This window comes from Ischnura elegans, chromosome 4, assembly GCF_921293095.1.
Source record: "Ischnura elegans chromosome 4, ioIscEleg1.1, whole genome shotgun sequence".
NCBI classification, from domain to species: domain Eukaryota; kingdom Metazoa; phylum Arthropoda; class Insecta; order Odonata; family Coenagrionidae; genus Ischnura; species Ischnura elegans.
In genome coordinates, this window is record NC_060249.1 from 40,670,252 (window position 1) to 40,692,135 (window position 21,884).

General features: G+C 36.2%; 1 protein-coding gene across 1 annotated transcript; it reads left to right on the forward strand.

Annotated features, from left to right (window-relative positions):
* On the forward strand, nucleotides 1–19,543 carry LOC124157330 (protein Aster-B). Its single transcript, XM_046531966.1, has 10 exons — nucleotides 1–57; nucleotides 190–419; nucleotides 2,030–2,153; nucleotides 2,472–2,621; nucleotides 4,318–4,439; nucleotides 6,442–6,724; nucleotides 10,493–10,729; nucleotides 10,954–11,116; nucleotides 13,597–13,717; nucleotides 16,160–19,543. The coding sequence occupies exons 2-10, from the start codon at nucleotides 249–251 to the stop codon at nucleotides 16,271–16,273; spliced, it is 1,485 nt and encodes a 494-aa protein (XP_046387922.1). The 5' UTR covers nucleotides 1–57; nucleotides 190–248; the 3' UTR covers nucleotides 16,274–19,543.
* Nucleotides 19,544–21,884: the final 2,341 nt, after the last annotated feature.

A 21,884-nucleotide genomic window follows, 5' to 3' on the forward strand; every position in this document is an offset into this window, starting at 1 on the left:
TAAGGCAAGACATCCCTCAGCGCAGCACTCCTCTATTTACTGGATTTATCTTGCCAGGTGAAAGAAAATCTTTTGCACAGAAATTCAAGAAGAACAGAGGCAAAATCCCGCGCACGTAGAAATTCCCTTTCCATTTCTTGCTTTGCACCTTCAAGTAAATTAATAGAGTAAAATTTTAAACCAATACAGATGTCATTGATGAAATCATTTCACAAATTTAAGAAAGGTTTCTGAAAAATATAATAACAATGGAGACACAAAACGAAGAGTTGCCGTCCTCTGAAAGAAGAGAGGAAATGAAGGAGAGTGAGGAGGAACCAATACATCACAGTTGGGATAAAATAAACAAGGGAAGAAGTAAGGATGACCATACAACTCTAAAGCCCCGACATGTTGTTAAACGAGCTGCATCTGAAGTGGTTGGTAAAAGTAACTTAAGTTTGAAAATTTTTCATAAATTAACAAAAAAACATTCATAAAACAATTTATTTAAGCTGTCAGAGAGGTAAAATTCCACACAACCTTACATTAGAATATGAATCAGTTAAAAATCCACGTAACACCTAAAGAGCAAAAATATTCACGAAACATGCTTAATGATTGATTATTGTTATTAATTTGTTTTTGTTGTCTTTTGATTGCTTTGATCAATAGAAGTATACGTATGTTGGTGGTGGCTCTCGGGTATTGCTGTGTAGGTAACATTTTCACTCAACGTTTCACTCCTCCTACTGGGAGCGTTATCAAGAGAATGAAAATCTTCAGACAAAAAATAAGTATTCATAGTTGGGAAATATTTCTATTGCATGTTTGATTCCTTTGGATGCTGTCTTTTTTACTCTACACTTGGTGTGTATACGTGATTGTTATTGTCTGATTCTGACTGTTTGCATTTTTGCTTTGGTTCCATTCCTGAACATTGCTTTCCTTTTGATATGTGATTGATTTTACAAGTGGGGATGGAACTAAGGTGGTGGCCGGGTCCTGACTTCAGAATTCAACTCTATATGAGTGACCTCAAGCAAGGGTGGATTCAGGATTTTTTTCTGGGGGGGACACCAGGGTCTGACAGGCAAACGGTCTTCTCGTATTTGGGATTAAACACTACATGCAACAATTACTCTATGAAATATGTATACTCTTAAATTTAATATGAAAGTTATTAATATGTATACATTTATAACTTTTACATTAAAATATTACATTAATTCATCTTTGTATAAAAAAATCTCGTCTACCTTTTGAGTGTCTGGGGGGGGGGGGGGGCAGGCACGTGCCCTCGTGCCCCTCCCTAAATCCACCTATGGCTTCAAGCCTGTACTTGTGACCTGCCTTATGTCTCTCTTATTTGTCATTCCTTAAATCTATTCTCTATAATTGAGTAGTCATTCTTAAATTTATCTCTTCATTCCAATCAAAGGCTGTTGTGAAGTTAGTTGGGGCTTTTTTTCTTAACAATCAGGACTGTCCAGCAGAATGTAGGACCCCTGCTCACTTTACATTTATTTAGTATAGTACATTTTCTCCCACTTTGTTTGGTACTGATAAAAAATGGGACTCCAGGATGAGAGTTTAGATACATGCATATCAAATATCTTTCAACATAAGAAATGGCAGCTAGATCCCAAAATTCAAGAGAGTAAAACATTAAAAAATATTATAAGCTCACTGAGAGGTTTTTTTTGAAGCCACTCTCATGTAACCTAATTACACTATATCCCAGGCATCTCACCACAATTATCTTGCCTTTTCAACTTAAGATTTCGACTTGCCTCCTCGTGGCACCACACTCTAGCATTGTACTGGGACAAGTAGGAAGTTAGCACATGCTATGAACATACGCTAACAACCTAGGCAGGGACACGTAGGGATCTCAAATATCGAGCAAAAGAGCCTGAACGCATTTATAAATAAATTAATTAATTAACAAAATATACCATGAAGACCAGAAATTCAGAAACCCTTTGGTCCAAAGCTTTCTGGATTTGAGATCCTCAACTGTAATTAAAAGTAAGGAATACCTTTTCAGGGGACTCATTCAAAAGGAGAGAGCCGACACATTCCGCTATTAAGAGCAACTTCGGTAGATGTACTACAAACAGTAGATGAAGATAAATCCTCAGAATCTGAAACAGAATCAGCAGTCAACTTTGGTAGGTATCAATGAGATCTTTTACCATTTCTTCAGGGATAATTTCAAAATAATCCATGTATAAACCTCCTGATATTAAATCATGAAGAAAATAATTTTATTAAAAAACATTATTGTGAAGCAGAATTCCAGTTTTGATTGCTAAAAAAAACTTCATTTTAGCCAATAATCTCTCATACCAAGATTGGAAAAATCACACACAAAGAGAAACCCAATAGTGGAAAATAAGTGGTTATTGATCTTTTCAAGAGTAAAATCAAATATAAAATCACTTGATAATGGTTATCTCATAACATTTCTACCAACTTTATTCTTTCAGGAGACGAAAAGTCATTTTCTTGCACTTCACCTCATGATGGACGTCAGCTGGTTAATTTAGACTTGAATATTCATGTGCATCAACTGTTCACCATGGTATTTACTCAATCAAACTTTTACCATAATTTTCATGCTGCTAGAAAAACAACTGGTAAATAATATTTTTTGCTTAATATCTTCCTTACAAGGAGACATCGCCAAAGTGATGTTCGGAATCTGCATGAGGATGTTATTAACTGAAACTATATAGGTAAGGTAGAAAAAGTGTCACGGCTTTCTTCCACATAGGCCCGGGTTCGAGAGATATTCGCTTGAAAAGATTTCACGCAGCATGACATCCCTTGAGTAATCGCTACCTCTTAACTACGGCCGTGTTTTTCTCTCTTCTAATTTTTGAAATCACTATCAAATTTTATCCCCATTTGTTTTATTTAGTTACTTCGCGATTTTTTAAAAGTTAATATCAATTTATGGATTTTAAACGAAACTCCGAATTGTGCCTTAACACGGCGATTACTCAAGGGATGACATGTTGCGCGAAGTCTTTACAAGCGAATATCTCTCGAACCCGCGCTTATGTGGAAGAAAGTCGTGACACTTTTTCTACCTTAACTATATAGTTTCAGAAAATAACATCCGTATCCAGATCCTGAACATCACTTTGGCGACGTCTCCTTGTTAGAGCCTTGATTAATCATTGATTATCTGCCAATCACTTCCCTCGCCAATCCCACCAAACACTCCCCAAAATTTCTATTCCTACTTTACTTTTTCTGGTTTTCCACCTCAAAACCAACAGTATTTCAATACAATGTCAGGAAAAATATGCATAGAAAGCAGTGGCGGATACAGAAAAAACTCAAGGGGGGGGCGCAACATATCTTGAGTTGTCTTTACTTTTATCGTAATAAAAGATGATCAAGTCACAGGCAGAGTATATGAAAATTTTATTTAAAGTGATTATAAACATGTAAAATACAATGCCATCTTATGATATAAAAAATTTACAATTGTGGTTTTGCAATGTTCGGCAATACGGGTGGACCCGCAAGGGGGGGGCGCGCACCCCCTGCGCCCCCCATCTGTATCCGCCACTGATAGAAAGGAAAGTAGAGAGACCTAGGTAGAAACTGCTCAAAAAATGATCATGAACGAAATATCTCTCTTTCAATTACCTATATATGTGTTTCGGCTTTCCCCTCCATCAAAATGGATAATCAAAGCTCTACGTCTCTTGTTAACATAAATAACATTTAAAACTTACTTCTGAGGAATAGCCACAATTTTACTCAGCTAATTATTAAAAAAACTGGAGTCATTGGTAACATAATTTATGTATATTTGAAGGTTTTGGCCTAAATATCTTGCTACTGTTATGTATTCATTGGGTTTTTCCAATGGTAATTAAAGGTGACTTAAGGAGAAGACCCCTAATGAAATAAGTATATTGTGAACAAAATAACAGGTGATTTTTAAAAAATCGTGTCACAATAAGAGTTCAAATACTATGCAAGTGAATACTTACCAATGTGCATATTTCATAAGGCAAGAATGATGAGTGTTTTGGGCCTCCTCCCAGAGAAACTTCATGAGAACCTTCAACTAATAACCTTTCATAGGCATAACAGGATGCAACAATCCAATAATTTATTGTATAATAGCCATAGAAGCTCAGTTGACAAAACACCACATGCTACTGTACCCAAAATAAAATAATGCCAAAAGAAAACCCACTGAAAAACTCAATTCCAAAGATCCATTTTTACCTCTAGTTTAATAAATATGAAGCCACTGACACAAATTAAAACTGATGATTATTAACTTTATCTCATGTGAATCATATTTAGATATTGTGCAAACGCCATGGGAGGATGATCCAGAGACTGGTGGAAAGAAAAAGAAAGTTGAACTAACAGTCAGTCTGAACAAAGCTGTTGGGCCGAAAACTACAAGGGTAACAGAAAAATTTGTAAGTATGCTCTTCCTTATTCTATCTTGTAATGTTCAGGGATGGGTTCAAGAAATGGAATTTACATGGAACATCAATGATTGTTCATATGGATAGCTCAGGGTGTGGTACATTCAATTGCATAAAATGAGGGGCAAATGTTGGAAGAAGGAAGATAAGCTACTTCAGTAAATTTGTAGGAAGGTGTTGAGGAACAGTGAGGAAGGAGAGAGGAAAATAAAGCAGCATCTGCAGCCATTTCAACACTTAGACAACTCAGAAGGGGTAGATGATTGAAAAGAGGATAAGGTTAATCTGAGAATTTTTCAGGTTCATATCAGCACACAATAGAATAAAAGATGAAAGTGTGATGAAGTTAATACGCTGGGTGTTAATGTTACAGTAGTAGTTTCTCAGGATATATTTTTATTCCAGGAGTGCCATGAAAAAAATGCTGGGGTGAAAAATTAGTCGACCAGTAAGGATTTTTTTTCGATTCTGAGTTTATTTTTTATTCTAGGAATAGAATTTTCTATTAAAGGAGAGGCTCTAGGTACCCATAATTCTTGAAAATATGTACACCTTCAAACTTGCTCACACGAGAGGTATGCTTAATGGTAACTATTCATAAAATTAAATAGACGACAGACACAAAAAAATACAAGTAATAGACAAAAGTCTATGGTCTCTTTCAGATGCATGTCCCCTTTGTCAGCTGTTAAGGGAAGAAAAATGTGGGAAGACAGATGAGTCCCTTTGCTAATCGAAAAAGAGGAAGAGTAAGGGAAAAGAAATAGGAGCGAAAGAGAGGTATGGATACAGGATAGGAGGAGATTTGAGGGTTGGCTGCTTTGGTCTCTAGTGGATTAGGTTTAGTCAGGCTCTCTCAGCCCACCCTTGCCCTAGTTTTCACTTCAATGCTTGTGGAATTTTTGTACATATATGGTGACGGGAAAGCAGTTACCAAAACTGATCATCAGAAGCATAGTGATAAAGGATGAGTTCCAGGAATAGTGGAATGACAGTGACAGTTCAAATGGATAACTAGAAATGTCATAAATTCTTCAATGTAGAAAGGGGTAAAAAAAATGTTAAAATGAAAAAACACTGGTACAATCCACATAAAGATATAAAATAACTCAACTGACCAAACAACTGAATGTTAAAATCATAATTGAGTCAGTTGAGCTATTACATTCATTTTGTGGAAAGTTAGCTATGTCTTCACTTTTCAACTTGAATATGTGCACAGCAAAACCTTCATATCACGACTTCAATGCAACCTGGTATATGGTGAGTCTGTCGTAAAAGGTTTCAGCATATGGAGTTTCGCGGGTTGCATTGTCTTAGGAAAATATATCTGTTCACATAGTTTGAAGAGTTGAGTCACAAACAGAAAAACTTCAGTGGACTTGTGTTGGGAAATTTTTTGAAAGAGAGAGAAATTATGCTTTAAGTAACAATTGATGGTTTGAGGCATAAATTAGTGAAAGCGATTCATTATGTGAAAGCACAAAGTTTCTTCTTTTTCATTTTTCACTTTAAGTAAAAAATAAAGCATGTACAAAACATATAAACCTCCTTGCATGAATGACTGGCTCATGCACTCACGGATATGAATTCTTAACTACATCAAGAAGAGCTGGAGAGCTGAAATTTTTCACTGAGGTGAGGGACCGAAAATGATTAGGAGGAAATTCCAGAAACCCTGACTCTTCATGCCATTTCCTTCCAATGTTATCCAAAATGGCACAAATTAGAGTTTTCCCGAACACATTTCTGGTAGATGGCCTTTGAAGTGACAATTTTTGGCCAATAAATCTCTAAGATAGACAAATTTTTTTCCCAAAACTTGATAATTTTATCTTCATATAAGGTTTATTATCACATTTTTCTATGGAAACAACAGCATATTTGGCATCTGCCATCAGGGGTAACCGAGGCAATTCTATGCAGCTCCTCTTAATGAAATGCATATTAAATTGCACTGAACATTCTTATCTCTCTTTGTGAAACATTCCAGATCATGCTTCCGTGCAGCAAACCTGGACAACTATATGCCATGGATATGTCTGCCTATCAAACTGGATTTCGTTACTGTGATACCTTTTACTGCTTGACGCATTTCTGTCTACGAGACACAACAAGCAATTCTGAGCCAAAAGAGAATATTACGAACTTGGAAAACACTGAGCGAAGCTCACACAAGGATTCCCAAGTTTCAATTGCCCCAATGAATTTTAGCAGCAATTTTTCAGTTTACTCACAAATTGTGTACACCAAATCAGTATGGTCTCCAGTAAAAGGTGAATATGCCATCCTTGTGTCATTGCATGATAGACATATATGTAGTAGCCATTAGCTTTAAAGAAACAATGAATATTTAGATTCTTTACTAGCAATATGCTCTATATATTATACATATGTAAATGGATAACCATTATGAATTAAATATTAAATCAACTTTAATAAGAACATATATATATATGGCTGAAATTGACTAATAACATAACAGAAAATTGACCAACACACCAAGTAACAGATTAACGAATTTATTTACTTCTGCTGATATGGTTCATCATACTAAAGATCTGAGTGAGAAAATAAAATCTATCGAGTTGTTTAAATAATTACCTACCTACCACAACATCTAAAATGGAAAGCAAAGTGTCCAAGTGGGTAGTGGGTTGGCTATTAACCCTCTCTTTCCTAAACCGCCCGAAACCGGCCGTAAACATTTCCCCCTCATGCACGAAGTTTAAATACCCATTTGCCCCACTGGTAGACCTATTTTTCTCCGTGATGAGGAACTGACGCAGGTTACTTCAATGAACTTACGATAACTTGAAATATATTTAAGTATTTTATTTTAAAATTTGTATATGTTTTGAGAATATATTAATTTATTGAAAGAAGTTGGCCTTACCTTATATTGAATTTAATTCCCTCCTTCAAATCCATTTTCTTGGTGATATTGATGATAACATCCTCATTTGCAAAGAGGTAAATCACATCCGATGCATTTCCATGACGTTTCTATGCTCCGACCAGGAGTTTTTCTTTTCTTCGAGCTGCAATATGCGCACACTTTTTTTCTCCCCACGATCTTTACAAGAGAGTGTTGCTGTCTCTGAGAAAATGTGCCCATTGGAAGGATTCTTTTACATCCCACTACCTTACGAGAGGAGAATTTCCCTATCATCTGCCCGTAAAGTGCTAAACAAAAATTATTCTGTGTTACTCCATGCCTAGTATTTGAGGGTGAATTGGTTTCTTTGTGCAAAATAAAACTGTTCACTATAGCTGTGTTTACGACGAAGGCAAATAAATATTTCCACCACTTTTTTGTTTTCCTACCTAAGCCATAGTAGCACCTTCTTTGATCAGCTCTGTCAACACCACCCATGTATTTGGTGTACAATGCAACTGAATTTGGACAGGATACCATATAGTTTGTTTGTTCCCTTTTCCTGTTTTTCTTTGCACATAGACTTTGTTATTGGGATCGCAATTGGTTTGAAGGATACATATATCCCCATTATCATGCCAAACCGTTGCAGTAACTTTTCCGCTCTGTAAATTTCTACTCTCTCCTCTTTGGAGTCTAAGTTTTTTTGGATATTTATATTCCGCAGGCCATTCTTTACGAGATGATCTTGTAGTAGTGCACGCGTATGTGTTATTCAAAAGTAGTAATTTCATGAGAGACACACTCGAAAAAAAGCTATCAAAGTACACATGATGATTTTTCCCTAAATAGTTTTTCATTAAATTCATTACAACTTGCGTCCCAAGAAACATTTCACGATTTCTTCTATCTTTTTTCCCTATGTACACATTTCCCTGCAGAACGTAGCCAAGGGAGCTTGCTAAAACCCAAACTTTAAATCCCCACTTCGTTGGCTTTCCTTGGATGTATTGTTTAATGTAATGACGTCCTTTAATAGCAACCATCGCCTCGTCAACACTTAATTCCCTACCTGGTTTATACTTTTGCTGAAAAGTTTCCATTATATCAAGAACCAGCCTAATTTTATGCAATACATCAAAACCCTCCTCTCCCTGTTTTTTTTCCTGGGTTATATCACTAATATGGAAATATTTTGAAATTTTTGTGTATCTTCCAAAGGTCATACAGCCAAGAACAATTGAGCAGTCAATATCTTGGCTATGCCAGTAATCCCTGCTTTCAGGCAAATCGAATATTCCCATGTATACAAGCACTCCAATGTATGCCACCATTTCATCGCACGTAACATCTACCCAGTCTTTGTCAGCCTTTCCTGAGGAATGTTGAAGATGTTCTGCATATTTGTTTGTGTTCTTGACAATGTTGTAAAAAAAAATCTTCGCCCCCTAGCATATACTTTAGGAAGGAAAATTCATTATCACCTATCGCCAAACTATGAATAGGCCCTCTCTCTTCTTTGAACTCCAACGGTTCTTCAAAAATCAGGGTATCCCTCCAAGAGTCATGCACCTGATCATCACCTTTTAAATCACTCGTGCTTGGGGTAACGTCATCCTCCAGTTCTACTTCACTTGATCTGTCACTATCACTGTATCCTTCTTCTCCATTCAAACAACTAGAACTATCTGAATCACTCGAAAATTCACTTCTGTTCACTTCTTCTGCGATAGCATCCTCACTTAAAGAAGCCATTGTCAGAACTGAGGGGCATTAGGTTTCTTTTCATTTGAGCTGAGCTTCGCCTCCTCGCCATATGAGATAGGAAAAGTGTGAGAGTACGTGTGACCACCCACAAACAGAACTGAGGGGGATTAATTTTCTTTTCATTTGAGCAGAGCTTTGCCTCCTTGCCATGTGAGATAGGAAAAGTGTGAGCTTGTGTGTGACCACACAGAAAGAAATATCGCCATTAGATGTGACAGTCACTCTAAATAACACAGGGCAGGCCTAGGGTTTTCGTATCACACTATTTCAAAACTGGCCCTCCTAAAAATCCCTTTGTAATGGCTTAAAAATCTTCTCTCATTACTTCTCAGTTAATGTGCCATGCTGGAACTAAGCACCTTATTGTCTCGGGATTTTAGTTTATGGTGACGACGTTCTGCTTCTTCTTAATGAAATGAGAGATAGGAAGGATGCTTGGGCTAGCAAAGATAAACACTCTCATGATAAAACAGATGCCTATGAAGCTCAAAAGGCTGCCCCAAGTATAGCAGGCCAGGCCGTGCGGATTCGGCTGGTTTATGAAGGAGCGACTTAAATGGTGGCGGCCGGTTTCAGCCGGGTTAGGACGGAGCGGAGAATGAGGCATTTAAACTTCAATAGGGAGAGGGTTAATCGAAGTGTCCCATATTGAAGTATCAATGAAGATTTTGAATGCCATCAAAAAACCTTCACTGTGTGATGTGGCTCATAGAGTGAAACCGGTCCTACCCAGACTATGAAATTCATATGTTAATATTTAAATTCAAATCTTAATTTATTTACTCTAAAGGCTTTAAAGAACCACATAGCTTTATTCTCTTTGTTATTAATATTCATAGCATATTTGTTGCACTATTAACCTAATGCATTCAGAATGGCTGAAAACCTTTCATCGACTATATGTAATAAACATATGATCACCTGTGAATCTCACTGAACAACTAACTGCTCACTTAACTTCTACAACTCTAACTACCCCCTTATCATCTCCTCTTTGCATCAAGATGCCGGTATGAGAGATGGAAAAACTGCCACATAAAAAATATGTACATGCCCACCATCCCTAAGATTCCTGCCATGAATGAGAACACCACTAATTACCAGTAAAAAGCATTTCATGGGAGAAGGAAGGATAAAATGGAATTGCTTATATTATTGTGCATTGGACATTCCAAATACATAAAGAGCTTCATTTCTGAAATAAATGGGATTAATGTAGATTCAATTGCAGACCATTGGCCTGCCATTATACATGGTAATAATATGTACAATTTAAGGCTATAGAAAAAAGTGAAGACTGGCAATATTTGCAAAGAATCACTTTATATTAAAAGATTTTTAAAAAATCAAATGGATGTTATACAATTAGAAAACCACCTACTCTCTCTCCCTCCAACAGCAATTATAGAAAAGAGTTCATGGGTAGGCCTTGAAGAATTTTATGAGTCTTTGGCTTCCAAGCTCAAGGAGGAATGTGACAATGAAAGTGCTGGAGCTCATAATAAAGCAGATGCTGCAACAGATGATGGCTCCCGAAAGAGGAAGCATGCCATTGCAGGTCCTGGAATAGCTGAGGCAGTTAAAGAAGGAGTTGATCACACTCTTGGGCCTCTCAAAACATCAAAAAGAAGGAAGAGTGAGTAGAAGTCAAGGCATCACTTATTATTGATGAATCAAGTGTTGCCTGATGAATGATTTGAAAATTTGCAATACATGCACCTAGATCTAAGTTATCATTTAATGAACTCACCTTTTGGTTATCTCCATTTCCATATAATTTTTCATTGCCTTTTACCTTTTGGTGATGCTATTCAGGTATTCATACCAATTAATGTTTCCAGAATGTTTTGTCTCTTCCAGAAAAGAAAGGACATAAAGACACCTTCTCATGGACGTTACTAGTTATTACGTTGACTTCATTTTCATTGCTGAACATTTTCCTCTGCTATAAGCTAAAAACAATGGAAGGAATTACATCAAAAACAAATGCGCCTTCCTCAGGGATCAATCTCGATGCACTCAAGTAAGTAGATAAAAGATAGCTTTAGTATCAAGATGCCTGTCTGTATGAAAGGTAGCTAGAAAAAAATATCATCCAGTTTCTTATCTATGAATGTATTCCTGAAAAATCATAAATGCATGCTGTACGTAATGAATGCAGCCTATGACTTTAAGGGTCAATTACTCTCATTCAAAATGTAGTTATTCTTGCATACATTTTCATGTTAAAATAAAATTCACAGCTAAAACACACACCCACACCATAGCTCAATGAGTATCTCTGGAATGGAAAAAAATATGATTGGAAAGAAAACTTTCCACCCCATGCAGGAAATGGAAGGATGAAAGATCTTTCATAGAAAATCTTCTGGATCAAAAATTTTCAGGCTCCCACTTGGGTTGCCCAGTGTCTCTTTTAGTTTTTATATCTGATACAACCCTCGTCATTTGGACATCCCTGTTGATGATGGCCTGAAAACTTTGGAAACAGAAATAGCCATCTTACCTGGCTTGAATCTGAGAAGTGTTAGTACTCCTCTGCAAAAAATTCAGTTCTGCAATACCTTGGTGGTATAGGCAGATTTAGGGGGGTGGTGGGGCATGTGCCCCCCTCCAGATGCTTAAAAAATAGCCATGATTTTTAATACGGTTATCGTTATGTTTATTTTGTGTATTACAGAGCCTCAATCATTTAATTTAATATTTATAACTTTCATATCAAAATAAAGATGATATTTTATTCAGTATTAGCTGTATTTTGTCCCTAATCTCAAATGTGAGAGGACCTATCAGACCCTTGTGCCCTCCCCAGAAAAAATCCTGGATCTGCCCCTGCTTGTTGATATGTAATAGCTCGGAGCATATGAGGACAGTCATATGTATAAAATTGGTTTTAAATATTCATCTATCATTTTTAATCAATGTCTACAGAGCAGATAAAATAAAAAGTTTCCCTGGAGAGCCCTCTATAAGATTACCATCTTTTCAATTATTCCAGCGAGTATGTGGGAATGGGTCTCCTCCATCTGCTGCTGGACAGAAGCTTGAGAAGCAGTTGAATTGGAAAACCAACTCATGTAGGAGTATCCCTAAAGATGATTGACAGAGGGAGAGCTTGTTAGTTACTTTCATCTCTTTTAAGGCTGAGCAGGGTGGCAGGGGACAAGGCTTGCGGCTCAATCACTTTATGCTGTGATTTGCAATAGAGGACTGGCCTCTTCTGGGTTTCTTGTTTATTGAAGGAATACTGCTATCCTTGTATGGTTGCTGAACAGGAATCATAGATTTAACTCAATGAACTGGGTAGTTTTATTTATAAAAATAGACAAATTTTGAAGAAACACCTCATTATTGACTTTTTTAGCAGTGCCTGTTTGTCGATCGAATCTAAATTAAAATGAAAATAGGAAAGTGGAGGAAAGTTTATTTTCAATTTTGAATGGAAAAGTATCAAGATTCAATTTGAAATGCATTTTCTACAACATATTGCATTTTCATATTTCTCGAGATTTTGAAATGAAGAAAAATATGAGGTTAGTTTTCATGGATCACAGTTCGAATTTCCATTTGTGGTGATAAATGGCAGTTTGGAAGAACTTTGAAGAGAAAATTTATTTGCAATGAGAGGCAACTTAGTATTTTTTTCAGTAAATTGCAGAACCTTTTAAAACCAATGAGCCAAAACTCTCCTGACCTCAAACATCATCTCCTTCCATCAAAAGATTGTAGCAGTGTTATCTCTTATAAATGCAGGAGAACATTTCTTGGTATACTCTCACATTGAAGTCCCTGGTCCCATCAAATTATCCCTGCAATGGGCTCATTGACACCAGCATGTTGGAGAGATAATTTTTCTAGTCTGAGCATTTAAGCCTCTCAATTGCAGGGGTGTGGTTTGGTGGGGTCATCAATTTAGGACTCAAAAACATTTTAACTTTAGGAACTTTGATTTTTCCACTTCAAGAACATCTTTTCATTTAATAAACCATACCTTGCACACCAGACTCCACAAATGCCATTCCGAAACTCAACTTCTTCTCTGGAATTACGTATGAGGAAAGTTGTCCTGATTAAATGAAGAATGAGAATGTACTTAAGATGGGCTCCAGAATGAAATATCTCAATTCTAAAGCATAAAAAATCAAATAAAACACCAATAGAGAAGGATAATTCATGTTCCTTAAGTCAATATCCAAAACTGAATGTTTTGTAAAAGGATAAGGACTACAATGTAAAAACATTTGCACCAGTATTAACAGAAAAATAGCTCTTTTCTAAAAAAGAAAATGCCTATACAAGATTTAAAAAGTTATGAAACAACAAGAGATCAAAACTGTTTAAAGAGAATACGTATTTCCACAAGAGAGAAAAGCTATGTAACACTTCAGGTTAATAGGATGTAAAACTTTCATTCATAAATAAAAATCAAATCTCTTAATTGGGATTATTGAGGTGATATGAAAAACAACTCATAGAAAAAACCTTCATTGCTTTTAATTACAGAACAAACCCAGCAGCACTGAAAGAATGGCTGTCGCTGTCAATGAACATGGGCAATTATGGTAATGGAGAAATGGAAACATGGAGACTTACTTTGAATAAAGCCATGAGTTTGCTCGATGAGGCAAGTGGAGATAATTTTTAGTGACTGGTACAATTAGTGAGTAACTTCCTCAGATGTATGTGAGCATAGAAAAGAAAGTAACTTACACTGATTTCCATTCAACGGACCAAAAAGTAAAAATCTGACAGCAGTGAAATACCGTATAAACACGTGTAAGAGACATACCTTTTACCCCAGAAATAGCAGCCGAAAATGGGGATGCATCTCTTACAGAATTTCTTATCTTCCCCCCTCCCCTTCCCCAGTCGCAAGTCCAACTGAGTGGCCTTGGTTTTCAGCATGTCAGTCATCTGAAACCCTGGGTCAAAACCAAGCGGCAGGCAGGGGATTTTCTCACTCAGTGACATTTTTTACAATGCTCTTGTTTGTGTACCTTACTCATAGGCATAGTGTCGTCACGGCGGTACCTCAGAGGTGAACTTGGAAGAGATCGTGGTGGGTTTTTCGTTCCGGAGGGCATTCTAAATTTACTGCTATGAGTGAGCATCCCAGAGCATTTATACTGCAAATAGTAATCACATATCAAACTTTGAGAAACGCAAAGTTTTGAAGAATAATAGGGTGGTTAATAGTCAACAACTGTCTTGCCAAGTAATTTCCATTACGTTAAGGAACTGATTTTTCAAAAATCATCTTTAGACACTATTATGAGGATAATTGCAATTGAAAATTATATTGGAGTCAAAAGCTGCTGTTTAAAAAATTTGAACGAGTGTGAACATTGTTGGACTAAATGGCAGATAGAAGAAATAAGAAATGCTTGTAAGTGAAGAGCGCTTAAGGAGAGGTAGAGGGGAAGGAGCACGCTCCCTTCGTCTTTCAAGCAACGAGCCTACGAGCGAAGGAGCAAGGGAAGAACACATCCTATCTTGTATGTGACTTCATTTCCTTCAAACGGAAGGGGTGATGGCGCAGCAATGTGATATACGCAGTTTGCGTTGCCTGAAGTTTTCAGTCTGCCTCGTCTTGTTTGAATGCACTCTTGCTACGCTTGTTTCTTCCAAAATGGTCCTGTTTGGACTATATTGAATATTAGTAGCCTTGTTGTGACTATAAAGCTTTGTGTCAATCAATTACAGCTTAAAAAACTTAAAATGTCAGATATGCATCGTGTTAGGTCTCATTCTTTTTTCAACCTCGTGCATGTCATACAATTGCTGAAAGTTATCGAAATATCTTTGGGCTCAGGAGGTGACTTACCTTGCATTTTGGCCTCCAGAAACTGGGAGAATTGAAGTTGGTAGATCGAAATAGGTCAATCAGAGAGACAGGATAAGGATGAAACACATTTTGATTGTTCCCATGTAACTTGATATTTTCCTTCAAAGATAATGCTTTATGTTCTGTGTGGTCTCGGAAAGGAAAAAAACTTTAGAGGCATGGGCTGGAGGAGGGCCGAGGGTGGTTTTGTGAAATGTACTCCGTGGTTGTATTCTTACAGTGCTGCGATTCCCACGATTGTTGTTCAATCCCTTGGGAAGATTCACTCTATGTGCCTATTGTGTTTTGCCTTAAAATTTTTCACGGCTGAATTTCTATTGTAATACCCCTACGAGAGCTTTTAAACAAAGCTGTTCGTGAGTAGGTTAAGCATCACTGTGCAACGGCGAATGTGAAGAGAGGATCAGAACTCTTCCTACTCCCTCTTGTGGGACGTTGCATTAACAAAAAAAATTATATAAAATTTCGGACTCAGATTCAATTTCTTCAATGAATTTGGATCCGAAGTATAAGGTGAAGGGCTGTATCCGTGGGTATTTGGATCCAAGGTATCCGAACCGACCATCCCCAGCAAGCATCATAAGGTTTAAAACACAAGGAATATTTACTTATCTCCGAGTGTCATACATATACTGTAAATTTAGCTGAAAATGCCGCGTAAATTTTTAGCGTTGAAAGTGGAAATTTTGATAACTGCCGAAAGTCCAGGCAAACGTCTGCAACACCACACAATAGGATAAAATAATGTCACAAAAATTTTTTTCTTTAGCTACGATGCTCAAAATAGGGGTGCATCTCTTACACGCATTTATACGGTACAATTCATTTTACCAGAGACTAACATAGCAATGGTGATGCTTAATTACAAGTAGCCATTGATACACCATGGTTCTTTCCCACTTTTTACAAACATTCTCAATAACTGAAAAATAAATAGTATTTATTTTTGAAATTTCTGCAAGATGGCTTTTCAACAGAAGGGTATTCCTTTAAAAAACATAAGAAGCGTAAATTATGAAGATTATTTATCAAAATCACTTATTTTTTTATCAAGCTGTCACAATCAACCACCCTCATACTGAGGTAATGATTTCACTTGTAAGATAATTGAAAGACTTCAGCATAAGAATAAAAGCACTTGAGCTTAATTTTTAAAGAATGACTTAATAAATGCACATTAGACAACCTAAAATTAAAACCTTTTGGTTCACTCTGTTGCAGGTGGAATTTCTTTTGAAAAATTTGACCAAAAGCATACCACTGGAAGCAAAGCATCGAGTTATGATAGCTTCTTTACAAAAGCCCATCCATTCAGGGACAACAAACGACATTTGATGGATACAAAGAATTAAAATTACTATATGCCATGAATTCTAGTAAGCACTAGATTAATAAACTCACATAATGTAAAAACCTTGGGTAAAGGAGTATCATCTCAACTATATCCTATTACCGGGAAAGATAATAATTTTTATTGATAACAGTGGTAATAAAAATTTCAAATTAGTAAATTTTATATATTTTCTCAAAGATATTAAAATTTCACATAATATACTCATGGCAGAAGAAATTCAACTTATAACTGGATTTCCACTGCACAGTGAAATTACTGACTGACACTTATAGAAAAAAATATTTTTATCTTTACAACTACATACTTTCTAATTCAGATAGCACGCTGTGCAACTAATAATTGGATTAAAGCATTGAAAAAGCACACACATAAATGCAAAATTTGAATGCACTCAAACTCCACTCCCATTCCACAATTATAGATAATATGGATTAAAAATTTGACGTAGTAAGTCAACTGGTACATATAAAGTTTTTCGGCAATCACATTCAATCTGATTCTCATACTGACAGCATGATTGTTTTTATAAAAAATTATGTCAGTTAAGGAAACAAATTAACCTTGGCTATATTACACCATTATATTATTTTATTAATGTTTCTTGATATTGCTTGTTTCTTCCTCATGTGTATAACATATCAATAATAAATAAACTAAATACTGAAAGAATTTGGAATTTTTTACGTGTAATTATCCACAAAGGTGATGATCATAACCTGTAATTCACGGTCATTTGATAGAATCAGACACAGCATCATACCATAATTAAATGATGGTACACATACATTAACTCTGAAAAATATTAGTCTTTAAATACCACATACTTTCTGAGCAACTAATTTCAACTACCTGTCACTCTTTCCTTCTGCACCACTAATTGTGAGTACTTTTTTAAGGTACCACCAGCACAACTGCCTCTCTTCTTTTGTGCATATTCAAAAGTGAAAGCCATTAATGGCACTCATTACTTTTCTCATAAAATGCCACACACCCATTCCACAAAAACACTGTCTAAACAAGCATGCACCATACAAGTTCCTTGGGTTCCTGGGAACCACAACACTTTAAACATATGATATTACATATTATTGTACAGTTTTTAAATTCATAGGATGACTATGAATTTTGGCAAAGAAGGATGACGTACATTTAATAATATCTAAATTCAAGTGAGAAAGAATATTTACAAAAAAAGGGAATTGTAACATACTTCAGGTAAACACAAAAAAAGTTGAATGGTGGTGACTGTTTATAAACCTAAATTGTGTTTGAGATCAACCAAAATTCCTGAAAGGGATGTTAGTTATAATTTTTGATACTTGAATGAAAGCCTGAAATCACAGACTTCGCAGCATTACTTAACAAGACCTAAAAAGGTAGCCTGTTATTGACCAGGTATATGATAAACATTTTTTATAAGTGTCTTAACACACATTTTGATAGAATTAATTGTCATGCGAGTCAGGACAATTTTGTAGTGACCGCTGATGCTGATTTCTACCATGCTATTGAGTCTCTCCTTGTCTTAACACTCCCACTCAAGCTCCAATTAACACAATTGCATAATCAGACTAACTTGTATCCATTGAATTCCATGCACTGAAATCCAAAAATGCATGTGCTTTTGAGATGCACATCATTAAAGTACTAGCACCTGGTTGTTACAGTACACTCAACCCAAATACGCAGCAGAGTAAAAACATCTACAAAGAAATACATGCTATTTGAAAATGTACAATTAAAATGTGAGTCCTGAAATGCAGCCTTGTTAATATACACAAAAACCCTAGTTTTTGACCAATTTTTACATTTGTACTTCAAAATCTTTTTAAGTCACGCATAATGCATTTCAATTTACTATGCTTTTGTAATTAAAGAATTGATTAAAGCATTAATTTACTTTGTTTACTCTATTAGCCAAAGAAATAGAATAAGGAGGTAGGGTGTAAACACTTGTAAATAATATAAAAGTCGATGGTATTCTTCACACATACCTCACAGGCCATGGCTTGGCATGGTGACAATGTCAGGATTTAACCATTTGAAACACTTGTACATTGATCTCCAATTTGTACAATTAACAAATAGAAGAAATGGCTCTACTATAGTGTCTTTAAACTCTGAAGGAAAGCTCAGTTTAGCCAAACACAATCATTGAATAGAAATGATATTCTTTCAAGCTCCCTTCTTCACTTTAAATACTGAAGATTTCCATTAACACCAATCATTAGTATTCAAGTGGTGGAAAAATAGCAGTTGAGGATCAAGGCTGCAGCCAATAATGTTTTGGGGGAGGGACTGTTTTGGAGGGGGTTCAGTTCACGATGGTAGGCTTGGGACTATCTTCCGAGCATTTCAGGGAGGTTTGAACACCTACACCCTCCTTACTAAGGCCTTGTTGAGGACAATATACCTATATCCTAACTCCCCAATTGGCTGTCATTAAAAATTCCATTCCTGCTTCCTAACTAAGATGCTTGCATTGCAATGATTTACATAACCTCACAAATACTCAAAAGAGGATTTTGAACTTACCTAAAAAAATTATGAATATTCTAGCTTTCTCATTTCTATTCAATTTTTTCCACCCTTACCAATTACAATACACCCGCAAAACACTGCTGGCAACAACAATATTTTTGAGATAATTAAATATTTGTGATGGATATTCTGATTTAATAATACACAGTACTTTTGCTCTAAATTATTTATGTATCATGATTTAAGTCACTCAGAATACTTACCAGTTGTAGTTCTTAGACATTTAAGTGATTTATTATAAATATGAAAACAGAATCGTATTTCCGTTCCTGAATTGTCAGCATCACATTTCCTTTACATTGCTACACATCATAGTGCGGCAGGTATGCTTACATGATGGCTACTATTTTTAGGGCCTTATTAAAGATCCATACAACCCAAGGTTGTGCCCACGTGACGTGACACCTGGGGGGGGGGGGGGGGGGATACAGAGTGAATACTTATTTAGTAAATGGAGACTAGGGAGAGTACCTGAACATTTCACAAATGTTACTTTAAAAGGCAAAAAGGGAACAAAAATTCAGTAAAATCTTCATTTAATTACAATATCTATTACCTTCGCCAGCAATAGAACATTTCAAAGATAAAATGAAATTTGTATTCCTACGACCAAATTATCCAACACATATAAAGTAAAACACACATCATTAAGATTTATAATCGGGAGGGTGAGTGCTTGATGAGGTGATTTCTAGGCTTTCTTATTTATAGTTTGTAACGAAAAAGCATCAAATGAAGAATAGAAACCCAAAGTCATCCATGAGAGCATGAAAATCTATGAAGAACAGCAAAAATGGCATCCTTATCATAGTTGTAGATATTTTAAAGTGATCCAAGGGCCATTAAATTTGCACTAATACCTTTCTTTTTCATTAGCTACCTGCCCCTACCATTATTTCTGGTTCGAAAGATTCAGAATTTGTGCTTTTTTCCTTAGTGTTCAAAAGGTTTCAGTATTGTAAAACATGAAATACAATCTACTCCTTCCTGGACCCGTAAGTTAAAAATTTAAAAAAAAATTCAGGGTTACTGGGAAACAATAAATCAATAGAAATAAAGAAACTATAATGAAAATAAAAAGCCATATAGTAATTTAAGATAACAGTAGAAAACAGGATCATTTTTCCCAACAAAGTAAGCTCTTTGAAAAAAAGCTGAATCCCTTCACTAACTGTGTTAAAATAGCATAGCTTTGAAATCACACCATTGTTAGTTTTTATCAGAACTGATGCATAACATAAAGATTTAATAGAAAATGTCTCCATGCTTCTGGGTTTCACAGTGTGGATTTTCTTTTGCGACGACAGTTTCGACAATGCGTAATAAAAAATAATATTCCTATCCCTTTATTATTACCGTATTTGCACGAATCTAAGACGAACACGATTCTAAGATGACCACCCCTTTTTGGAACTCCAGTAGGGAAATTTTTTTTTCCTAATAACGATACGAATAAATGATGAATGCGGGAAAACGATTAATGCGGTGATGTTTGGATAGGTTGCCTATGTCCCAGGAAACTAAGGATTTTGGCGAGTAATTATGATATTCATTAAAGGATTCAAACAAGATTTTAGCGAATTACAGGAATACTAGTACTTTATCGAGACACTTAGGTCATATTGCTGATTCAACTAATATCTCTTCCAAATATCCCAAAAAACATGCGACCTCGCTAAAAAATGTTTCTCCACTCGGCATTTACGCTACTATGGATTTCTGTCTGATGTAAAAATTCATATCCATCAAACCCCATTTCCAGTACATGTACTCATGAGAGCAATGTGCATTTTGTGCCTAAAACAACCGCTTTCGCCGGTGCAGTGATTGGTTGTGAGATGGATCAAAAAGGCCAAAAAGTAGTCTATTATTAGAATAGTACCTCTCTAATATATATATTTTTAATATAATTGAGGCAGTGTGTAAAGCGTGAACAATGTTGCGTTTATCGTCAGCGGCACGCCCACCTGGATCTTCGCCTTCATCTCTCTACTTGTTTTCTCCAGGTAGCTCACCCTACCCCCACCCCTACCGTCATGTGCTAGCGGACAACCCAAGGCGCTCTGCAATATTCACGTGCATCTAGCCCGGATTCTTTTCTTCATGTTCAATTATTTTCAGTCCATCTCTTAAAGTTCTCAATAGTTTCTTCGGAGGGGCCATGGTCCGAAGACGAATTAAATTAAACGAGTGAAAATGAAACCTGACTTTATTAAACTCACGTGGATAACACTCGGTGCTTTGAAGTCAAGCCACCCTGGAAAGTAGGGAACCACTCATACGAGGTGAAGTTTGGAGCTGATGCTATCGCGTATGGCTTATGTAGAGCATACTGCAGAGGGTGAAGCATGACCATATGACTGTGTAATGAAATATTTTGTCGTTAAGATGCCCATTCTTTTATAATTAGTGTAGCGCCATAAGGGCAAATGAATTCTAATTGCTAGCAGGGAGAAACCAAATATCCTGAGAAAATATCCCTTCGTCTGTGACTGTGACAATAGAGATTTATAGCACAACTCATAAATTGTAACTTGATATATGTTTTCGGAAAAAAATAAGGCGTCAACTTACGAGAAGCTCAGCTGCGAGGATATCGAGTTTCGCCACGTTACAATTTAGGTAAATTTTAACCAATTACACGAACATTTTGTGAGTTGATCAAGCTCTAACTTGAATGGAGCTGAACCCAGGGTAAAGCGGGCAATCTCGCGGACACGGCAGAAGTGCAACCGGCGACTGATCGGCACGCACCGAATCTTTGCCTCATGCCTAAAAATGGAAATTTTTTTTTACTTGAACGCAAAATTAAATAAGCTAAATTACTGTTCAGCTATTTTTGACGTTGATTTTTCGTTGTGTAGCTATCAGGTGGCAAACTCAGGTATCCATAATTTTTTCCGACGTAAATTATGCAACCCGATTGGCGTCGAGAATTTTGCATCCGATTGTAAGACGAACCCTCTTTTCTGCAGGAGTTAGGAGGGAAAAAAACGTCATCTCAGATTCGTGCAAATACGGTAAATAGACCACAAAATAGATTAGCTAATC

Excerpts from the sequence above, each read along its gene's own strand:
- LOC124157330 (XM_046531966.1), top strand. The coding sequence starts at position 249 with ATGGAGACACAAAACGAAGAGTTGCCGTCCTCTGAAAGAAGAGAGGAA. Across the intron at positions 420-2,029 it reads AACGAGCTGCATCTGAAGTG|GGGACTCATTCAAAAGGAGA; the intron begins GTTGGTAAAAGT and ends ATACCTTTTCAG. Across the intron at positions 4,440-6,441 it reads CAAGGGTAACAGAAAAATTT|ATCATGCTTCCGTGCAGCAA; the intron begins GTAAGTATGCTC and ends GAAACATTCCAG.